The 21,321-nt window shown below is 47.1% G+C and overlaps 1 protein-coding gene across 1 annotated transcript in view; it reads right to left on the bottom strand.

Moving 5' to 3' along the window:
- Positions 1–21,321, bottom strand: part of NKAIN4 (sodium/potassium transporting ATPase interacting 4) — a 114,817-nt gene that overhangs the window by 35,490 nt on the left and 58,006 nt on the right. The window contains exon 4 of the mRNA XM_032218124.1: positions 13,666–13,863. Within this exon, the coding sequence (XP_032074015.1) occupies positions 13,666–13,863 (198 nt within the window). The remainder of the gene's footprint in view (positions 1–13,665; positions 13,864–21,321) is intronic.

Raw genomic sequence — 21,321 nt, forward strand, 5'->3', positions numbered from 1 at the left:
GTTTTTTTTTACCGTGACATCTGCTGAAAATTGACACAAACCGTATTTCTGCAAAGTTTCAATCTGTCATATGTTAGAGACGAATGGGAATAACCAAGACTTCCCTTAATAATAGCACAATTTCTTGGTGGATGTGTTTTAAAATTTGGATTCAAATAGATACTTCGATAGAGAGGATTTTAAAGATCCTTATTCAGTTGGCAGGCTCCTGGTGATTGGTCCCAGGTCAGCCACCCAAAAAGCCAACACAGTCCTAAGCTGCACTAATAGAGGCTTAGAATCAAGACCACATGAAGTGCTAGTATTGTTTTATAATGCCTTGGTAAGACCACACTTGGAATAATGCATCCAGTTTGGTTACCACAATACTGTATATATATAAAAAATCTGGGAATCTGGAAAGAGTGCAGAGAAGAGCAACAAAGATGATTAAGGGACAGGAGCTAAATATAAAGGTTGTTGTCTAGTTTAATGAAAAGAAGGACTAGGGGAGACATGATAGCAGTGTTCCAAGACATCAGGGGTTGCCACAAAGAAGAGGGAGTCAAACTATTCTCCAAAGCACCGGAGGGCAGAACAAGAAGCAATGGGTGGAAACTAATCAAGGAGGAGAAACAACTTAGAACTAAGGAGAAATTTCCTGACAATGAGAACAATTATTCAGTAGAACAACTTGCCTCCAGAACTTGTGGATGCTTTAATATTGGAAGTCTTTAAGAAGAGATTGGACAACAATTTGAAATGGTATAGGATCTCCTGCTTGAACAGGGGGTTGGACTAGAAGACCTTCATGCCCAGAGGTGGGCTGCACATCACTTAACAACCGGTTCGCATAGTGCAAAACCAAAAAGGTTGTGTGCCTTCCACACAGCTTCAAACACACGGCGATTTCATGCGTGCGGCTTCCAGCACACCTTCTCGGGCAGCCGCGGTTAGTGGGAGGGGGTGAGACGTGGAATCAGCTGGGCGGTGTGGGCGGGTTCATCCCTAAAGTGAGGCTAGGTCTCCTAGTTTGTAGCCTGGTGCCTTAACCACCAGACCAAACTGATTGGTAAGAGGGAACCGACAGGGCTGTGAGAGAGGACACCAATGTCCCATCTTTGCTGTCCATAAAACATCCAGTGTTGTGGCCCGCCAGCGGCCAGCAGAGCTGCCAGCAGATTCGGACAGTGAGGAGTGTTGGGGAGGAACATGGGCCAGTCCTGGAGAAGTCTGGATGGGGGCTCCTGTCTCGGAGGCAGAGAGGGGGCCAGGGCCATATGCAGTTATCAGCTGCCTTCAGAGTCAGACATCAGTGAGGCAAGAAGAACAGCTAGGAGCCTGTTCCCAGTTGTGCCCATGCACAGAGTTGGACCAGACGAAAGGGAAACAGCTAAAGAATGGGTATTGACTTGGGAGTAAGGCCACAATGCGTGGACAGTGAATGGCCCCTCCCAGAGGAAATAAAAGAGGAGCGCAAGGGGAGTGGAGTTTGCAGGAGATCATTCATTCGTTATTAATTGGTTTTGTGACTCTCTGAGGACTCTGCCAAGTTTTCAGATATCGGCCTGCAGCTCTCCAAGCCAGATAAGGTCTGTGACTGTAAATCCTCCCTTGAAAGACTTTGTGGATGTGATTGAGCAGACTTCACAGTAAATGATAAAAGGGGTTTGGGTCGGGACCAGGAGTCTGCTTCATGTTCTGGTGAAGCTCAGAATATCCAGGCGTTTCATGATTGGGGGGAAGAGGATTATAATAAATAATATTAAAGTGCTGCAAAGGAGAACCATGGTCAGAATCTTCAGGAAGGAAGCAAAGGACCTTCCCATTACTGTCCGGAATTCCCCCCCCCCCCCCCAGTGTCTGAAAGGACCATTAGACCCAGGAAGATTCGTGTCATTAGATTAAATTTTTCAGTGTCAGGTTTCTGTGAGTCTGCTCTGCAGCGGAGTTGAGAAGCAACAGATGTGTCAGTTCCACCCCGAGCAGCTGCTGAGGCTGACTTGGGAAAATGTCGAAACCGGAAGCCACCTTGCAGGAAAATTCCTACCCTTGCAAATACAGGCAGTCCTCGACCTCTACGGGCCACAGTGGAGCCGCAGATTTCTGTTGTTCAGCGATGGCGTTGGTTGAGTGACTTTGCTCCCTTTTGGCAACCTTTCTTGGCCCCCCGTGTGAAGTGAGTCACCGCCATTGTTAGCGAGCAACCCATCTGCTACTAAGTGAATGTGGCTCCCCCCCCATTCGACTTTGCTGGTAAGAAGGTCGCCAAAGGGGAGTCACGTGACCTTGGGACACAGAAGTGGTCATAAATATGAACCAGTTGGCAAGTATCTGAATTTTGATCACAGCATCCTATGGATGCTGTAAGAGTCACAACTCTGTGAAAAACAAGTCAATTTTTCTGTGCCGTTGTAACTTTTTGAACTGTCACTAAATGAACTGTTCTAAGGTTGAGGACTAGGAGCTTTTCCAGTTCATGCAATGCCTCAGATCAGGGCCACACAAGGTAAAACAGTGAGGTATGTTAGAACACGGTATGTTAATCATCTCTAAACCACCTGGATGAATGATTTATGCGCCTCTACATCAGAAGCTGTTGTAGAAATGGATATTTCAAAGGTGCCTCTTCAAAAAGACATCTGGACTGTTTCCACTCCCCACCCCCAACCCTAGCCACTGAGGAGGAGGGGGAAAGGAGAGGAGGAGCAGAAGCAGAGCAGAGAGGAAGGAGAAGGAGAAGGAGAAGAAGAGGAGGAACAGAAGCAGATGCAGCAGCAGAAGAAAAGAGGAGGAGAGGAGGAGGAGGAGAAGGAGGAACAGAAGCAGATGCAGCAGAGAAAGAAGAAGGAGAAGGAGAAGTAAGAGGAGCGAGCAGAAGCACATGCAGCAGCAGAAGGAGAAGGAGAAGAAGAGGAGGAGCAGAAGCAGATGCAGCAGAGAAAGAAGAAGGAGAAGGAGAAGAAGAGGAGGAACAGAAGCACATGCGCAGAAGAAAGAAGAAGGAGAAGAAGAAGAGGAGGAGCAGAAGCACATGCAGCAGCAGGAAAGAAGAAGAGGAGGAGCAGAAGCAGATTGCAGCAGAGAAAAGAAGAAGGAGAAGGAGAAGAAGAGGAGGAACAGAAGAAGATGCCAGCAGAGAAAGAAGGAGCAAGGAGAAGAAGAGGAGGAGCAGAAGCACATGCAGCAGCAGAAGGAGAAGAAGAGGAGGAGCAGAAGAAGATGCAGCAGAGAAAGAAGAAGGAGGAAGGAGAGGAAGAGGGAGGAGCAGAAGCACATGCAGCAGCAGAGAAAGAAGGAGAAGAAAGAAGAGGAGGAGCAGAAGTGGATGCATCAGAGGAGAGAGGAAAGAGGGGAGGAGGAGGAGCAGAAGCAGATGCATCAGAGGAAGACGGATGAGGGGGAGAAGAGGAGGAAAAGGAGCAGAAGCAGAGGAAGGAGAAGGTGGAGAAGGAGAAGAGAGGCGAAGGAGGAGAAGTCGTAGTAGTTTGACTTTCATCCTAAAACGCTTCATCGGTTCTGGCAGAATGATGGGGGTGATGGAAGGATTAGTTCTGGCAAGATGATTGGGTTTGGGAATGGAAAGACTGTGTTTCTTTTGCAGTCATCTGGATGATAGCAGTCTCCCTGGGAGATCTTGAGACCACTTGGGGGTTTATCTGTGCCCTTTGTGTCACCTGAATCAGAGTGGAAATGGGGTGTGAAAACTTCTTGAAACTGCAGAAAGGATTGTGTTGTCGACAGAAGATAGGTCGTATCCCTCCCCCTCTGTGAGAGAGGTTTATCCAACAACTTCTTAAAAAGCTTTCACTGTTGGAGCATTCACAACTTCTCCAGGCAAGTTGTTCCATTGATTAATTGTTCTAACTGTCAGGAAATTCTCCTCAGTTCTAAGTTGCTTCTCTCCTTGATTAGTTTCCACCCATTGCTTCTTGTCCTACCCTCAGGTGCTTTGGAAAATAGCTTGACTCCCTCTCTTTGTGGCAGCCCATGAGATATTGGAAGACTAGCTATCATGTCTCACCCGAGTCCTTCTTTTCATTAAACTAGACATACCCAGTTCCTGCAACCGTTCTTCATATGTTTTAGCCTCCAGTCCCCTAATCCTCTTTGTTGCTCTTCTCTGCCCTCTTTCTAGAGTCTCCACATCTGTTCTACATCGTGGCGACCGAAAAATTTGTTCAACCTTAACAAAGATGGACACTTTTTATTTCCTCTTTCAAACCAATGGTCCCCTCAATTGGATTTAAAGGGGATTTAATGGGGATCCGAACACAAAGGTTAGCTTAGATTGATGCGAGTTCAATACACAATATTCGATTGTAGTGCGAATTGCAAATGGATACAGGCGGCGTTTAACGCAAACCCTATGATAGTGAATGCAAAGCTAGCAAGTGTGAAATTGAGGCGAATCGCTCAAGGAGTGGAAGCTGAGGTTTTACACCCTGCGGGTCTTCATGCGCGCAAAAGACGAGGAAAGGAAAATTCCATCGGAGGACAAAAGTGCAAGTTTTTTTTTTTTTAGTATCAACTTGGAGGCAAACGCTTGATATAATTAAACGTCACGAAATCCTCGCAGCTGAACGAGAGCAAGATGTTGGATGCCTAAAATTTATGGGAGAATTGTTCTTTTTTTAAAAAAATTTGGATGTCTATAACTATTATATGACTTCATTACCCAGAAATGTAGATTTTACTGTAATGCTTCAATATTAATATACAATGTTTGTGTGAGTGTATCTTATATTTTAAGTTTTTCATTGCCTATTTCTGTCAAGCTGGAATCAATTGCCAATTTTTCCTATGGGAATTGAAATTGAATAGCGTGGATCAATCGTGCAATCATTTCGTGGGATTCATTAAGTGCACAGATTGAGATCTAGCAGTTGTCTGGCCTGGAAGGCATCTCGGGCCTTCGATCTTTAGGCCTGCCACCTATAGTCTGTGAGAAACTGGGAGGGGGATTGTATGGAGCTGGGAGGAGATATGTAGCAATAGCAATAGCAGTTAGACTTATATACCGCTTCATAGGGCTTTCAGCCTTTCTAAGCGGTTACAGAGTCAGCATATTGCCCCCAACAACAATCTGGGTCTTCATTTTACCCACCTCGGAAGGATGGAAGACTGAGTCAACCTTGAGCCGGTGAGATTTGAACAGCCGAACTGCAGTCAGCTGAAGTAGCCTGCAGTGCTGCATTTAACCACTGCGCCACCTCGGCTCTATATAATCAGAACAACATTCCTTTCTCTCAGAGTCAAGGACATTTTGCCCTGCACCTTGAGGGGTGTGACTGGATGGTGCCTGATTGGGCCATGTGATGGACATGTGGGTGCTGGACAGGGACTTGAACTTTCGTTTGGGTGGGGAAAACCTGGAAGCTTTCAGATTCGGCTTTTCCCAGATGTGCCAATAGGACATCTGTAATAAAATGGACCTTTGAGGAATTTCTAGCCTCTGAGCCTTCTTTCGGAGTCTTCTTTCGTTGGGGGTCACTGGGATCCTGACCCTGTTATGTTCATTCTTACAAGGAGGGGGAGGAAGGGGAGGAGGAGAGGAGGAGGAGATTATTCCCGAATTCACATATGTTTTGTACATAAAGGAGCTGCACATTTCTTGCAGTCTGCCAAACGTCTCAACTATTCTTACACATTTATATTTAGAGGCAAGTGATGCTTGCAGCATATAGCGGATGGTGAAACCAACATAATCAGAGGCTTGCCTTAAGCCTGGCCACCCAATTTTCATATGTATTTATCCATGTAGGCAATTCTGTAGAGAGACAGTTAAAAACCCCTGAACCAAAAAGGAGGACCTAGGGGCCTCCTAGGACCAAAAATGGGCCCCCATGCTCCCCCCAACCCATGCATATGTGCGTAACCCCCACTCCTGTACATGTGGCACCCCCCACGCATGTGGGCACATCTCCCGCATATGCCCTGCCCCTCCCCCCACACACAAGCACAAAGAGACCCAAAATCAGCTGACTGGCGGGAGGCTTGTGTGCCTGCGCCATGGAGCTGAGCTGGGCCAACTGCTTGCCTACCCGCACGGGGGGCTCTGCGTACCACTGTGGCACGTGTGCCATAGGTTTGCCATCACAGGTATAGGGTTTCCTGCCTAAGCAGGGGGTTGTAGCAGAAGACCTCCAAGGTAGTTTCCAATTCTGTTCTGTTCTGTTCTGTTCTATTCTATTTTATTCTATTCTATTCCATTCCATTCCATTCCATTCCATTCTATTCTAAGGTGGTATTCAGCAGATTCTGACCAATTTTGGAGAACCGGTAGTGGAAATTTTGAGTAGTTCAGAGAACCGATAAATACCACCTCTGGCTGGCCGCGCCCCCCATCTATCTTTGCCTCCAGAGTCCCAGCTGATTGGGAGGGAATGGGGATATTGCAGTATCCTTCCCCTGCCATGCCCACCAAGCCACGTCCACCAAGCTATGCCCACAGAACCAGGAGTAAAAAAAAATTAATCCCACCACTGATTCTATTCTATTCTATCTATTCTGAGGTGGTATTCAGCAAGATTCTGACTAGTTTTGGAGAACCGGCAGTGGAAATTCTGAATAGTTCAGAGAACTGATAAATACCACCTCTGGCTGGCCGCGCCCCCCATTTATTCTTTGCCTCCAGAGTCCCAGCTGATTGGGAGGGAATGGGGATTTTGCAGTATCCTTCCCCTGCCATGCCCACCAAGCCACGCCCACCAAGCTATGCCCACAGAACAGGAGTAAAAAATTTGAATCCCACCAACTGATCCTATCCTATCCTATCCTATCCTATCCTATCCTATCCTATCCTATCCTATCCTACACCATTAATTGAACGTGATGCAGCAGTTGTGAAAAATAAAAGAATTCAGAATGGAAGAGCTGGATAAACACAGATGGTGTGGTACGGATGGCAATTTTTGAATCAGCTGCTTTTCTCTCCAAGAAAGAAGCCGGCGCGTGAGGCACGGCTGCGGAAATAAGAAAGAGCATTGTTTTCAAGGCAGAGTACGTTATTATTATTATATCCTGAGGGAAGAAACATAGGAAGTTTAGCCTAATTGGATTGCCTCCCCCTTCCTCAGTTGCCTCTCTTCTTCTCACACATAAATATTTCAGTTGGAAAGACTAGGGGAGACATGATAGCAGTGTTCCAATATCTCAGGGGTTGCCACAAAGAAGAGGGAGTCAAGCTATTCTCCAAGGCACCTGAGGGTAGAACAAGGAGCATGGTGGAAACTAATCAAGGAGAGAAGCACGTAGAACTGAGGAGAATTTCCTGACAGTGAGAACAATGAATCAGTGGAACAAGTTGTGAATGCTCCAACAGTGGAAGCTTTTTAAGAAGAGGTTGGATATCCAATTTGTCTGAAGTGGTGTAGGGTTTCCTGCCTAGGCGAGGGGGTTGGACTAGAAGACCTCCAAGGTCCCTTCCAATTCTGCTATTGTATTGTAAGAACTTGATGTAGTCTATCCACAGGAAATGTTTCTAGAAGCAGATTGGGCTGGGAGGGGGTGTTTTTCTTATTTAAATAAGCTCTGCTTCTCTTAAGAGAAGGACCAGGGGAGGTGTGATAGGCAGTCTTCCAATATCTGAAGGGCTGTCACAGAGAAGAAGATGTCAAGCTATTTCCAAAGCACCTGAAGGCCGGACAAGGATAATGGATGGAAAACCGATCAAGGAGAGATTCAACCTGGAAATAAGGAGAATTTTCTGACAGTGGGAACAATCAACCCGTGGAACAGAAGTTGCCCTTTGGAAGTTGTGGGAGCTTCATCACTGGAAACTTTCAAGAAGAGATTGGACTGTCATCCTGTCGGAAATGGTGTTGGGTCTCCTGTTTGGGTGGTGGGGGAGGCTGGACTAGATGACCTACAAGGTGCCTTCCAATTCTGTTATAAATTATAATACTTCATCTTCTGTACAGAAAGGGGACTGTCAAGGTTCTGACTGATGAACCCAACTGAGTCAGCATTCTGAGGTGACCAGATTACTCAAAGAAGTGTTTTATTCAGTACATCATTTCAGAAAAGAATAACAGAGTTGGAAGGGACCATGGAGGTCTTCTAGTCCAACCCCCTGCTTAGCAGTGGCGGGTTTCAATTTTGTTTACTACCGGTTTGCTTGTTGTCTCTCTCTCCCTCTCCCTCTCTCTCTGCTTCTGCACATGCGCAGAAGCTTCTGTGAATGCGCAGAAGCATCTGGGCAGGTGGGCTGAGCCTCCCGCCACCACCGCTACCGGTTCGCCCAATCTGGGCCGAACCGGGAGCAACCCACCACTGCTGCTTAGGCAGGAAACCCTATCCCACTTCATTTCGGCACGCATGAAAGCAAAACCAGCTCTAAACTATTTCCCGCGGTTATAGTATACTTAAACGATAGATATTCCCTTCTCTCATTGTCACAGGTCACATTGTCCAATTACTGCAGGTGTTCTGGCATCTTCCTCCTTCAAGTCACTGGCCAACACCTGTTGAAATGACCTTGCTTCCCACGGGATGTTCTGTTATTATTATGTGGTCTGATATTCCAAGCCTCTTCCTCCCCCACCCCATGTGAAAAACAAAAAGATGGCTGTGACAGCCTAGAACTGTTTCGAAGTTGAGAGGGACAAGAGACTGTGATTCTGTAGACCTGGATTTAGTTTGAGCTGGAAAAGGGTCCATGAAACTCGGGAGTTTGCTTACAGAGAGCAAATAGTTGGAAACTGTTTTAAGACTCCGTGGTCTCTGCTTGTTGAGTGACATGATAACAATGGTTCAATATCTCATAAAGAAGACGGGGTCAACTTATTGTCCAAAGCACCTGAAGGCAGGATGAGAAGCAATGGGTGGAAACTACCATATTTTTCAGAGTATAAGACACACCTTTTTCCCTCAAAAAAGAGGGTGAAAATCTGGGTGTGTCTTATACACTGGATACAGCATTTTGGGCCTCCTGAAACCCCGCCCCCTTTGCAAAAATGGCTGTGCATAGCCTTTAGGAGGCTATAGAGTGCTCCTGGAGGCTGGGGAGGGCAAAAATGAGTGAAAATTGGCCGTTTTTTGCTCATTTTTGCCCCCCAGCCACCAGGAGCACTCTATAAGCCCCCTAAAGGCTACGCATGCCCTTTTTTTGACAAAAAATGGGCCCGTTTTCACAAAATACGGGCCATTTTTGGGTGGTCAGCAGAGTGCAAAAACTTTTTTTAAAACATTGCCTCTTAAAAATCTTGCTGCGTCTTCAATTTATTCAATTTCAATTAATTGAGTTTGCATGCCGCCCTATTCCCGAGAGACTCAGGGCGGCTCACAATAAAAAAGAGAGGGGATACCAAAAATAAAATAAAAACAACAATTTAAAATTCTACAACAGGCGTAACCTCGGATGGGGCTGGATAGTTCAACAGCCCCAGGCCTGCCGGAACAGCCAGGTCTTAACCGCTTTGCGGAAGGCCGGAAGGGTAATAAGGGTCCGGATCTCCACGGGGAGATCGTTCCAGAGGGCCGGAACAGCCACAGAGAAGGCCCTCCCCCAAAGTCTTATACTCTGGTGTGTCTTATACTCTGAAAAATACGGTAATCATGGAGAGAAGCAACCTAGAACTAAGGATAAATTTCCGGACAGTCAGAACAATTAATCGGTGGAGGAACTTGCCTCCAGAAGTTGTGGATGCTCCAACATTGGAGGTTTTTAAGAGGAGATTGGACAACCCTTTGTCTGAAATGGCATAGGGTTTCCTGCCTGATCAGGGGGTTAGACTAGAAGACCTCCAACCGTCCCTTCCAATTCTGTTATTCTGCTTGTAAAGGAGGATTTCCTAACAGCAAGGGATATTGGTTTCAGGGAGTTTCAGGGAGCAAAAGACAATGCTTTGCGGTTGCATATCTGGAGCAAATAATTTTTGTTTTTGTTTTTGCTGAACACCAAGTAAAGAGAGCGTCGAAAGCAATAAGATTTGACATGCCATATGGTTCCGCTGCTTGTAACAGATTAAAAAAAGCAACAACCCCAGAAACGATGAGCATGCAGCCACCATAAAATACCACATTTAGCGAACGTATCCTTGTTTCTTCCCTTGTTTCGCCTGAGTCTACTAAATTTAAGATTCAAATTCATGCACATCTACGCACTCTCTCTCTCTCAGAGAGAGAGAGAGAGAGAAGAGAGAGGAGAGAGAGAGAGAGAGAGAGAGAGAGATGGAGAGATGGAGAGAGATGGAGATATGATAGAGATACCCAAACCTTCACTGGACTGGAAAGCATTAGCTTGCTAAATTAAAGACAGTGAAACCTGGTTTTAATAAGTTAGTTGAGGGAAATGGTGCCCGTTATTCAGGGAGGCCTATTAAATACCAAAGGAAGTTATCACGTTAACAACATTGTTCAAGGAACACTGGTGAATATACTTCACTCCATGTGAAGGTTTCACTTAAAAAAAAGATATTGATAAGATCAAATGAGTCCGGAGGTGGGCAACAAAGATGGCGGACAGTCTGAGGAACAAAACATAATCAGGAGAGATTTGAGGAACTGAACATACAGATACAGATTAACTGAGATGGATGGGACCTTGTAGGGCATCTAGTCCACCTCCCCCCCCCCACCCAAGCAGGAGGCCCTACACATTTCTGACTGATGACAGACCAGTCTCTCCTTGAAAGCTTCCAGGGATGAAGCTCCCACGACTTCCGAAGGCAACTTCTGTTCCATCGGTTGATTGTTCTCACTGTCAGAAAATTCCTCCTTATTTCCAGGTTGAATCTCTCCTTGATCAGCTTCCATCCATTATTCCTTGTCTGGCCTTCAGGTGCTTTGAAAAATAGCTTGACCCCTTCCTCTCTGTGGCAGCCCCTCAAATATTGGAACACTGCTATCATGTCTCCCCTAGTCCTTCTCTTCACTAGACTAAGGTAAAGGTAAAGATTCCCCTCGCACATGCGTGCTGGTCGTTCCTGACTCTAGGGGGCGGTGTTCATCTTTGTTTCAAAGCCGAAGAGCCAGCACTGTCCAAATAGCAATAGCAATAGCAGTTAGACTTATATACCGCTTCATAGGGCTTTCAGCCCTCTCTAAGCGGTTTACAGAGTCAGCATATTGCCCCCAACAACAATCTGGGTCCTCATTTTACCCACCTCGGAAGGATGGAAGGCTGAGTCAACCTTGAGCCGGTGAGATTTGAACAGCCGAACTGCAGAACTGCAGTCAGCTGAAATAGCCTGCAGTGCTGCATTTAACCACTGCACCACCTCGGTCATGTGGCCAGCATGATTAAATGCCGAAGACGCACGGAACGCTTCCCACCAAAGGTGGTTCCTATTTTTCTACTTGCATTTTTTACGTGCTTTCAAACTGCTAGGTTGGCAGAAGCTGGGACAAGTAATGGGAGCTCACTCTGTTATGTGGGCACTAGGGATTCGAACGCCGAACCTCTGACCTTTCTGATCGACAAGCTCAGCGTCTGAGCCACCACATTCCTCCCTTCACTAGACTAACCATGCCCAATTCCTGCAACCGTTCATTGTATGTGCAGCCTGGAGGATAGAAGGCATAGTGGGGGTGTGATTGAACCCTTTAAATATATTAAAAGAATGAATAAGGCTCTAGAAGGCAGTGTTTTCAATCTTAAGCAAAAATCAAGAACACAGAAGCATAACTTCAAACTGAGAGGAGGGAAATTCAAAAGCCATGTTAGAAAATAATAGTTCGCGGGAAGAGGAGTGGAAACTTGGAACCAACCGTGACCCCACAAAAGTGCGAACGTCATAAGCGCGCCGACAAAACCGCGGCGCTAAAACCGCGATGTCAAAAGCGTGCCGACAACAGCACGCCGACAACAGCGCACCGACAGAAGCGCGATTTAAGTTAAGGTAAGGTTTAGGGTTAGGTTTAGGGTTAGGTTTAGGGTTAGGTTTAGGGTTAGGTTTAGGGTTAGGTTTAGGGTTAGGTTTAGGGTTAGGGTTAGGTTTAGGGTTAGGTTTAGGGTTAGGTTTAGGGTTAGGTTTAGGGGTTGGGTTGGGGTTAGGGTTAGGGTTAGGGGTTAGGGTTTGGGTTACAGCACGCTTCTGTCGGCGCGCTGTTGTCGGCGCGCTGTTGTCGGCGCGCTTCAGCGCTCATTCGTCGCTCATTCATCACACGGTTTTGTCGGCGCGGTTTTGTCACCGCGGTTTAGTCAGGCGCGCTTTTGTCGTTCGCGCATTTGTGGTGGAACCGGAACCAACTTCCAATGGAGGTAGCAGGCCAGTCACCAGGAGACGGTGAATTCTAGCCTCCTCTTAGTGATGACTTCAATTTTCTGAATTCCCCAGACAGCCTGGGGGATTTAAATGTCTACGGAGATCCTCAGTCTCAGATCTGCAGATCTGTACACTGGGGAAACAAAACAACCACTTCATGAACGCATGGCACAACATAGGAGAACAAACCCATCAGGACAAGAGTGAGCAGACCATCTGCATTTAAAAGGCAAAAGCCACTCTTTTGAAGACTAGCAAAGTCCACAATTTGGACAGAGTGGACCGCTGGTTTGAAAGAGGGGTCCAAGAGGCCATCTACGTCAACATTGAACAGCCCTCTCTCAATGGAAGGGACGGGACATGACATCATCTATCTCCAGTCTACAGTTCCAAGGAGGCTCCTCACCCATTTGCACCACTCAGGTGACCCTGAGGACACAGGTAAACCTCCAGGTGGCCTTAACAACTCTCTAAAAGGACGCAAATGACCAGCTGTCTGCAAGGAATATAAATCCTTCCATTCCTCACCATCCAGCCAGAGTTGAAGAAGCTTCTTGGGTGAGAAGCGAAACGCCTTCAAAGAAAAACCAGAAAGTCCAGTTTCCTCTTGAAAAAAGCCCCTTTGGGACATGGGGAATATCTGCTTTACACATCACCCTAACACCACCACTAGGGCTCATTAATTAATTAATTAATTTGAGAGACAGACAGACAGATGATAGGAGTGTTTTCTGTCTACACTGGTAGATCTTTTTGCCCCATCAATTTTCCTCTTGACCTTGGGAGTGGTGTGGAGAGAAGGAGCTCTCTCACCTCACGATCAGGAGGCTGTGAGTTTGAGCCTAGGTAGAGGCTAGATCAGTGGTAGTCAACCTGGTCCCTACCGCCCATTAGTGGGTGTTCTAGCTTTCATGGTGGGCGGTAGGGGTTTGCTGTAACTCTGCTTTATAAATTTTATAAAGTAAAGTTACTTCCCTACTTTATAAATCACCATTACTGTGGAATTGGTGGGCGGTTAGAAAATTTTGCTACTAACAGAGATCCAAAAGTGGGCGGTAGGTATAAAAAGGTTGACTACCCCTGGACTAGATATTTCTTTCTCTGGGCACAATGAGAGTATATCTGCTGAACAAAACTCCGCATTGGCGAGAGGAAGGGCATCCGGCCATTAAAACACTCTCCTAGCTCCATTCAGTTTCCCAGATTCCACCCTGCAAGGGATTATGGGGTCATTAAACGATGATGATGATGATGATGATGATGATGATGATGATGATGATGAAGAAGAAGAAGAAGAAGAAGAAGAAGAAGAAGAAGAAGAAGAAGAAGAAGAAGAAGAAGAAGAATAAGAATAAGAATAAGAATTTTCCTCTTGAGGTTTTATTTCATTAAATCCCTTCGAGCAGAGAACATCTCTTACACCCAGGCGCTGCTTCTCCCATGCTTCGTAAGTCAAGAACCCAAAGGGTTTACTCACCGCCACCAGAATCTGCAGGGCGCTGTGCATGACTTCGATGTAACGGTACTCCAACGCGCAACCGATGACCGAGACGTACGAATGGCTGTCCAGACCTTTGATGCCGGCCATGGGCGTCTCCTTCCTTACGCAACCTGGACCGTTCTCACTCCACCACGACTGGTGTTGGGAGATGTTAAACGTCAAAAGCTCACTGTCCTGAGAAGGGGAAAGTGAAAATCCCAATCAACAATGCCTTTTTTTCAACTAGAGCTGGAGATTTTACACGTTGCCTGGGCTGTTCTTGCACAATGCAAAGCGATCTGTACATTCATGGGTTCATTCATTGAGCTGAAACGTTTTAAAACCGCTGTTTGTTGAATGTTATCAATGGGTGGGGTCACTTGCTTGTTAAGTCACAAGCCATGGTGTGGAAGTTACACACGAGCAGGGACGTGCAGTCAGGGGAGGCAGGGGAGGCAGAGCCTCACCACTGTCATCATGAAAAGAAAAAAAAATGTAAAAGGAAAAAGGCAAGAGCTGAGGTCAGGCTGAGCTAGTTGCTGCCAGAGTCAACGTGGATGACTCTGCTTAGTGCTTAACTGTTTAAAAAAGCTTCTAAAAAGCGCCCTCTACAGGAGGTGGTAGGAGAATGACGTGTCTCATCTCGTCTGGCTTTTTATGATCACTCGAGCAGAGTTAAGCAAGGGTTAAAAGCCGAAAAAGTCCTGACATAGATGAAGCACATTGTTCTCCTGCCTCCTCCTGTAGAGGGTGCTTTTCAGAGGCTTTTTTAAACAGTTAAGCAGAGTCATCCACAGTGACTCTGGCAGCAACTAGCCCAGCCTGACCTCAGCTCTTGCCTTTTTCCTTTTACATTTTTTTTCTTTTCATGATGACGGGCAAGAGCAGAGTTGAAATCCTCTCTGAAACAGCTGGAAAAGGTACATGTGGGTCGGAGGGAGGGGGAGGAATTCAAACTTCATCCTCCTGGTGCAACTTTGTGTCTGTGTGTGTGTGTGTTTGAGAGAGGGGGGAGGGAGGGAGAGAGGGAGGAAGGAGGGGAAGGGAGAAGAAAAAGAAAAAGAAAGAAGGAAACTTATTTAGCAAAGGAGAAAAACAAATGCTGTTGCTTTAAATCGGAACTGAGCATGCCTGGCTGTGGAATTCTGGGAGTTGAAGTCCACAAGTCTAAAAAATTGCTGCCTCACCAGCCATAAACCTCACCGCACGTCACTGCACACGAGGTCAGTGTAGTACATTCAACTAGAAATCAAATAAACTGTATGAGAGTTAGGGTGATGTGTAAAGTCTAAATTTCCCATTCTGACTGGGAAATTTCGGAAAACTGAAGTCATTATTTCAGTGGGACTAGAACTCACGATCTCCTGGTGATTGGCCCTAAGATACCCAGCCGGCTTTCATACCTAAATTGGGATTAGAACTCACCATCTACTGGTGATTGGCCCAAAGTCATCGGAAGTAGAACTCATAGTCTACTGGTGATTGGCCCAAAGCAATGGCGGGATTCAATTTTTTACTACCGCCTCTGTGGGCGTGGCTTGGTGAACATGGCATGGCTTGGTGGGCGTGGCAGGGGAAGGATACTGCAAAATCCCCATTCCCTCCCGATCAGCTGGGACTCGGGAGGCAAAGAATAGATGGGGATGGGGCCAGTCAGAGGTGGTATTTACTGGTTCTCCGAACTACTCAAAAGTTTCTGCTACTGGTTCTCCAGAACTGGTCAGAACCTGCTGATTACCACCTCTGGCCTAAAGTCACCCAGCTGCCTTTCATGCCTACATTGGGATTAGAACTCACTTTCTCCTGGTGATTGGCCCAAAGTCATGCCCACCAAACCACGCCCACAGAACCAGTAGTAAAAAAATTTGAATCCCATCACTGGAGGGAGAGAGACAGAGACAGAGACAGAGAGATAGATCGACACAGACAGAAATAATTCCTGTTAGATTTTATTTCTTAATTTTCCTTGTGGTTGGACCATATGTTATAAATAGCATTTCTGTTTACTTGAACAAGCCATATTTGGTTAGGATGACACAACATGCTGAAGTCATAAATTATTATTCACAAACCAGGAAGATCAGCTTTACACATAACTCTAAGCACAAACCTAAACCACCACAGTATGATTGGGTAAACATTTATAGTAATAAAACAAAATTAGCCCCGTATGCCCTATTAAAATTAGCCTTCCTGTTTGCTAAGTTAGGATGTCAAAGAAAAGGATTCTGTTTCTGTATTTACCCCCAAAAACTGGCTTTGTATCAGAGGTGGGTTCCTACCAGTTCGCACCTATTCGGTAGAACCGGTTCGTCAAATCTACCGAACTGGTTAGAAGAGGTTCCACCAGTGGACCCGGAAAGCAGGCCACACCTACAGAAGAGGTTCCAACATTTTTTGAAACCCACCACTTGGATATGATTATTCTACACTATCATGCTCCTATTTATAAAACTCAGTGCCTCTGTGAAAGGGAAGGATGACTACTGCGTTTGTGGTGCAATCAGAACATTGCGTGCGTTGAAGTTGTTTTAACGCAAACCAAAGATGCCTTTTAAAAAACAAGTTTACATCATATTCTTATGCAGGCCAGTGCTGTGTGTGAGGTAATTTATGGTGGTTCTGACAAGTGTCATCGGCATCTTCATATCCGGTCACATGGGCGGCAAGCCACTCCCATCCAGTCACATGGGTGGCAAGCCACTCCCACAAAGGAGGCCACACCCACAGTAGGTTCAAACAATTTTTGAAACCCACCACTGCTTTGTATGCACAGGAAAAGTTGACCTGGGAAAGCATTCATATAGGGCTAGTCTGGATGAGGCCACATTTCTCCTTAAGGAACAATCTGGGGATGCTTCTGGATCAGCCATTGATGCTGGACAAAGACATAACATCCATTGCAAGTAGGAGAACATATTTGTCAGCTTGAGCCAACAGTACCAGTGGAACAGCCAAGGACACACTAGGCTAGATTAGACTGGGTTTCCGGGCTAAGGCAGCAACTGGTTCTAAACTAAAGCAGGACGTAAAGTGAGATTTGGACATTAAGTGTGAAACCTACTGGGTCAGGCTGGACAGCCTCTCAGAGCCCCTTTACTTCTATATCAAAGCCACATAGGCAGAGTTGCAGCTTGCAGCTTGCAAAAGAACAGGAAGCAAGTGCCTAACCACAGGATGTTCTAAGCCAATGTCCCTATGTCAAAACCTATGTCAAAACCTATGTCAAAAGTCCAAGGTTCAATTAAAGTTCGTTAATGACACGTACTCCATAAGAAAAGGAGAAGTAAGACCCCATCTCCTTATAAGGCTTTCTCCTCAAGGTAACCACTAAGAAATGAGTTAAGCGTTTCCGTGTTACGCTGCCTTTGAGAATGTATAAGAACACGTGATTCGATAATGAAGGTGGTTCAGAACTTGCAATGCTAGCCATGGGCTAGCTTTCTGAACCTGGCTGCCAAATAAACTTTTCCTCTATCCTGAGAAGTCTAAAGCCTGTCATTTCCTGCATCAAAATGGCACTCCATCCTTATGCCTGGGGGGTGAAAATCTACTCCCCTCAGAGAGGGTCCGCAACTTGGGAGTCCTCCTGGACCCGCAGCTGACGTTAGAACATCATCTGTCGGCTGTGACCATGGGGGCCTTTCCCCAGGTTTGCCTGATGCACCAGTTGCGGTCCTATTTGGATCGGGAGGCACTTCACACGGTCACTCATGCCCTCGTCACCTCAAGGCTTGACTACTGTAATGCGCTCTACATGGGGCTGCCCCTGAAAAGTGTTCGGAGACTACAACTAGTCCAGAATACACCCACATTACACCTATCCTCCGCGAGCTGCACTGGCTCCCTATTGGTCTCCGAGCACAATTCAAGGTGCTGGTCATTACCTTTAAAGCCCTACATGGCCTAGTAACCGGATACCTGCGAGACTGTCTTCTGCCACATACCTCCCAACAACCGATAAGATCGCACAGGGTGGGCCTTCTCCGGGTGCCCTCAGCCAGACAATGTTGGCTGGCAACCACCCGGGGGGGGGGGGGGCTTCTCTGTAGCCGCTCCGACCCTATGGAATGAACTGCCCCCAGAGATCCGGACCCAACCCACTCTCATGGCCTTCCGAAAGGCTATTAAAACCTGGCTATTCCGGCAGGCCCCGGGCTGTTGACCTCATGACTGAGGTCCAGCCCCGATTAGACTGGGTGTATGATATGGCTTTTTTAACCTATGTTTCTTTATTTTTAACTTTTCTATTTTTTAAATGTATTTGTTGTAAGCCGCCCGGAGTCCTTCGGGATTGGGCGGCCTATAAATTCATTCAGTATGTGGACGATACACAATTGTATCTGTCTGCCCCATGCCAACTCAGTGAAGCGGTTGACGTGATGTGTCAGTGCCTCGAGGCTGTCAGGGTCTGGATGGGGGTTAACAAGCTTGCACTCAATCCGGATAAGACCGAGTGGCTGTTGTGCTTCCCTCCCACTAATTGGCCAAGTATTCCATCTCTCAGGCTGGGGGGGGTCAAACAGTACGCCCCTCAGACAGGGTTCTCAATTTGGGAGTCCTCCTGGACCCACAGCTGACTTTTGATCATCATTTGTCGGCTGTGACCAGCGGGGCATTTGCCCAGGTTCGCCTGGTGCACCAATTGCATCCCTACCTGAACCAGGAGGCCCTCGCAACAGTCACTCGTGCCCTTGTGACCTCAAGACTGGACTACTACAACGTGCTCTACATGGGGCAGCCCTTGAAGAGCATTTGGAGACTTCAGCTTGTCCAGAATGCAGCCGTGCGAGTGATTGTGGGTGCACCTCGGTACACCCACGTTACACCTATCCTCTGCGAGCTGCACTGGCTACCTATTAGTCTTCGGATACACTAGTCGTCACTTATAAAGCCCTTCATGGTATTGGACCTGGGTACCTGAGAGACCGCCTGCTGCCAATTACCTCCAACAGACCGATTAGATCCCACAGATTAGGCCTCCTCCGAATTCCATCCACTGGCCAGTGCCGACTGGTGACCACCCGGAGGAGGGCCTTCTCTGTGACTGCTCCGGCCCTTTGGAACGAGCTCCCCGTGGAGATTTGGACCCTCACCACCCTCCAGGCTTTCCGCAAAGCCCTTAAAACCTGGCTGTTCCGACAGGCCTGGGGCTGATGAGTTCTTGTCCCCACTCGAATGGTGTGGCTGTTGATTGTTTTTAAATTGTGGTATTGTTTTGTCCATGTCCCTTTTTTCCTATTTGTATCCCCTCCACCCCCCCTGACCTGGTTGTGAGCCACCCTGAGTCCCTTCTGGGAATAGGGCGGCATAGAAATATAATAAATTCAATTCAATTCAATCTAATCTAATCTAATCTACTGTAGATTTGTGGAACCTCTTCTATAGAAGAAGTTAGAACTGGCAGGAACCCACCCCTGGCTCAAGGGAATCTACGAAACAATGACCAAGCCTGTCCATCTGCAGACTGAACAAGCCATCCCTTAAAACCTTGAAAGGATTATACATCTGATTAATACGTCTGATTATTTCCCTGCCTAACGCGTACACAATGAGGGATACGCCAGGCGAGGCGTCCCCCCTTTGGGGAATTGCAATGCAAATATTTCTCCTTTCACAGGGGCAGACGGAAGGGGGCCGCGGGGCAGATGGGCTTCCACGCTCAAGAGCATCCATTCGTTATCAAAGAAAGGCATGGTAATCATGTCCCTTCAAGGTGAATTCAGCCTGGGGAGGCCGGATCTGAGAAGAGCTTGAAGGCAGAATAGGTTTGCATGTTTTAAGAGGTGAAAACGTATTATTAACCTGGAGGAAGAGAGAGTCTTTGTATTTCTAAATCTTTTGGCTCTAGGTTTTGAGCAGCCGTGCCTCACTGAGCTATCAAGAAAATTGCAGGTATTAAGAACAGGGTAGGGAGGGATCTTGGGAGGTCTTCTAGCCCAACCCTCTGCTCAAGCAGGAGACCCTATGCCAGGGGTGGCAAACCTTTTAGACCAGTGTCTCTCAACCTTGGCGGCTTTAAGTCCTGTGGACTTCAACTCCCAGAATCTGGGAGCTGGCTGGGGGATTCTGGGAGTTGAAGTCCACAGGACTTAAAGCCGCCAAGGTTGAGAGACACTGTTTTAGACACTGAGTGCTCAAACTGCGCGCGTGCATGCCTAAACTGAAGGGTGCCTGACCATGCACAAAGACATGCGTGCATGGACACATAGGTACAGAGCTTCCAGAAGACAAGAACAGTTAAGACAAAAAGGGCAACTCGGGAGTAAGGCTTGGAGATGATAGGCCCCCTTCCATAAGACATAAAAGAGGAGCCAACGGACGTTGCAGGAAGCAATTCGTTCACCTAGTCGGTTCAAACTATGAGAAATCCTCTTCGACTCTGTGCTACATTTGCAAAACTAATGGGCAATTCGGTCTCTGGCAGCCTTTCAAGGGAGATAAAGGTGAGTCCTTATAGCAATAGCAATAGCAGTTCGGCTTATATACTGCTTCATAGGGCTTTCAGCCCTCTCTAAGCGGTTTACTGAGTCAGCATATTGCCCCCAACAACAATCTGGGTCCTCATTTTACCCACCTCGGAAGGATGGAAGGCTGAGTCAACCCTGAGCCGGTGAGATTTGAACCGCCGAACTGCAGATAGCAGTCAGCTGAAGTAGCTGCAGTACAGCACTCTAACCACTGTGCCACCTCAGCTCTTAACAACATTGCCTGTGTTGACACGACACAGGGTTGGCCTCCTCCGGGTTCCGTCTACCAGCCAATGTCATCTGGCTACTACCTGGGGGAGGGCCTTCTCTGTGGCAGCTCCGGCCCTTTGGAACGAACTCTCCACCGAGATTCGGACCCTCACCTCTCCCCAGGCCTTCCGAAAAGCCGTTAAAACCTGGCTGTGTCGGCAGGCCTGGGGTTGATGAGTTCCCTTCCCCTCTCGATCTGTGTGTCTGTTGGTTATTTTTAAATGCTTGTATTTGTAGTTTCTGTGCTTCCCTTCCGCCCTTGGGTTTGTGAGCCGCCCTGAGTCCCGCTGGGAATAGGGCGGCATATAAATAAAACGAAACCTAAACCTAAAACCTAAACCTAAACCTTACATTGTAAACCCCCCAGAGATAACGTAAAGCGCTATGAGGCTGTATATAAGCCTAAGAGCTGTTGCTATTACTAATCCTGTTTTTTTTTTAAAGGAGAATTATAGCCAGACATATTTCAAGAAGGGGGAGGGAATGAATTATATCCCCACATTGGGGTCCACAGAGAGAGCCTGTGATCCTCATTTGCTGCTTCCCTCATCCATAATTCCACTTCTTTTCAACTGGGTCCCGGTGTCCAGATGGGGTCACCGACAAAATCTGGAGCTAGCAGCAGTAGAAGCTGTAGTAATGAGCATCCCCAAGGGAGGATTGCATTGCTTTGCAGAAGTCCCATCCTAACACTCAGAACAGGAGGTAAATCAGGGATGTCAAACTGGATTTCTTTGAGGGCCGGCATTGTAGTTCTCCTCCGTGGGCTGGCAGGGAGGCGGCGGCGGGGGGGGGCAGGACAGATACCTTCTGTATCACCTGCCGGGCAAAATGAGGCACAGGGGGGAGGGGCTCATGGAGCACTCTGCCAGGTAAGTGGAGGGCCCGCACAAAGGCTCTGGGAGCACAAAAA

Source organism: Thamnophis elegans, chromosome 5 (genome assembly GCF_009769535.1).
Source record: "Thamnophis elegans isolate rThaEle1 chromosome 5, rThaEle1.pri, whole genome shotgun sequence".
NCBI lineage: Eukaryota > Metazoa > Chordata > Lepidosauria > Squamata > Colubridae > Thamnophis > Thamnophis elegans.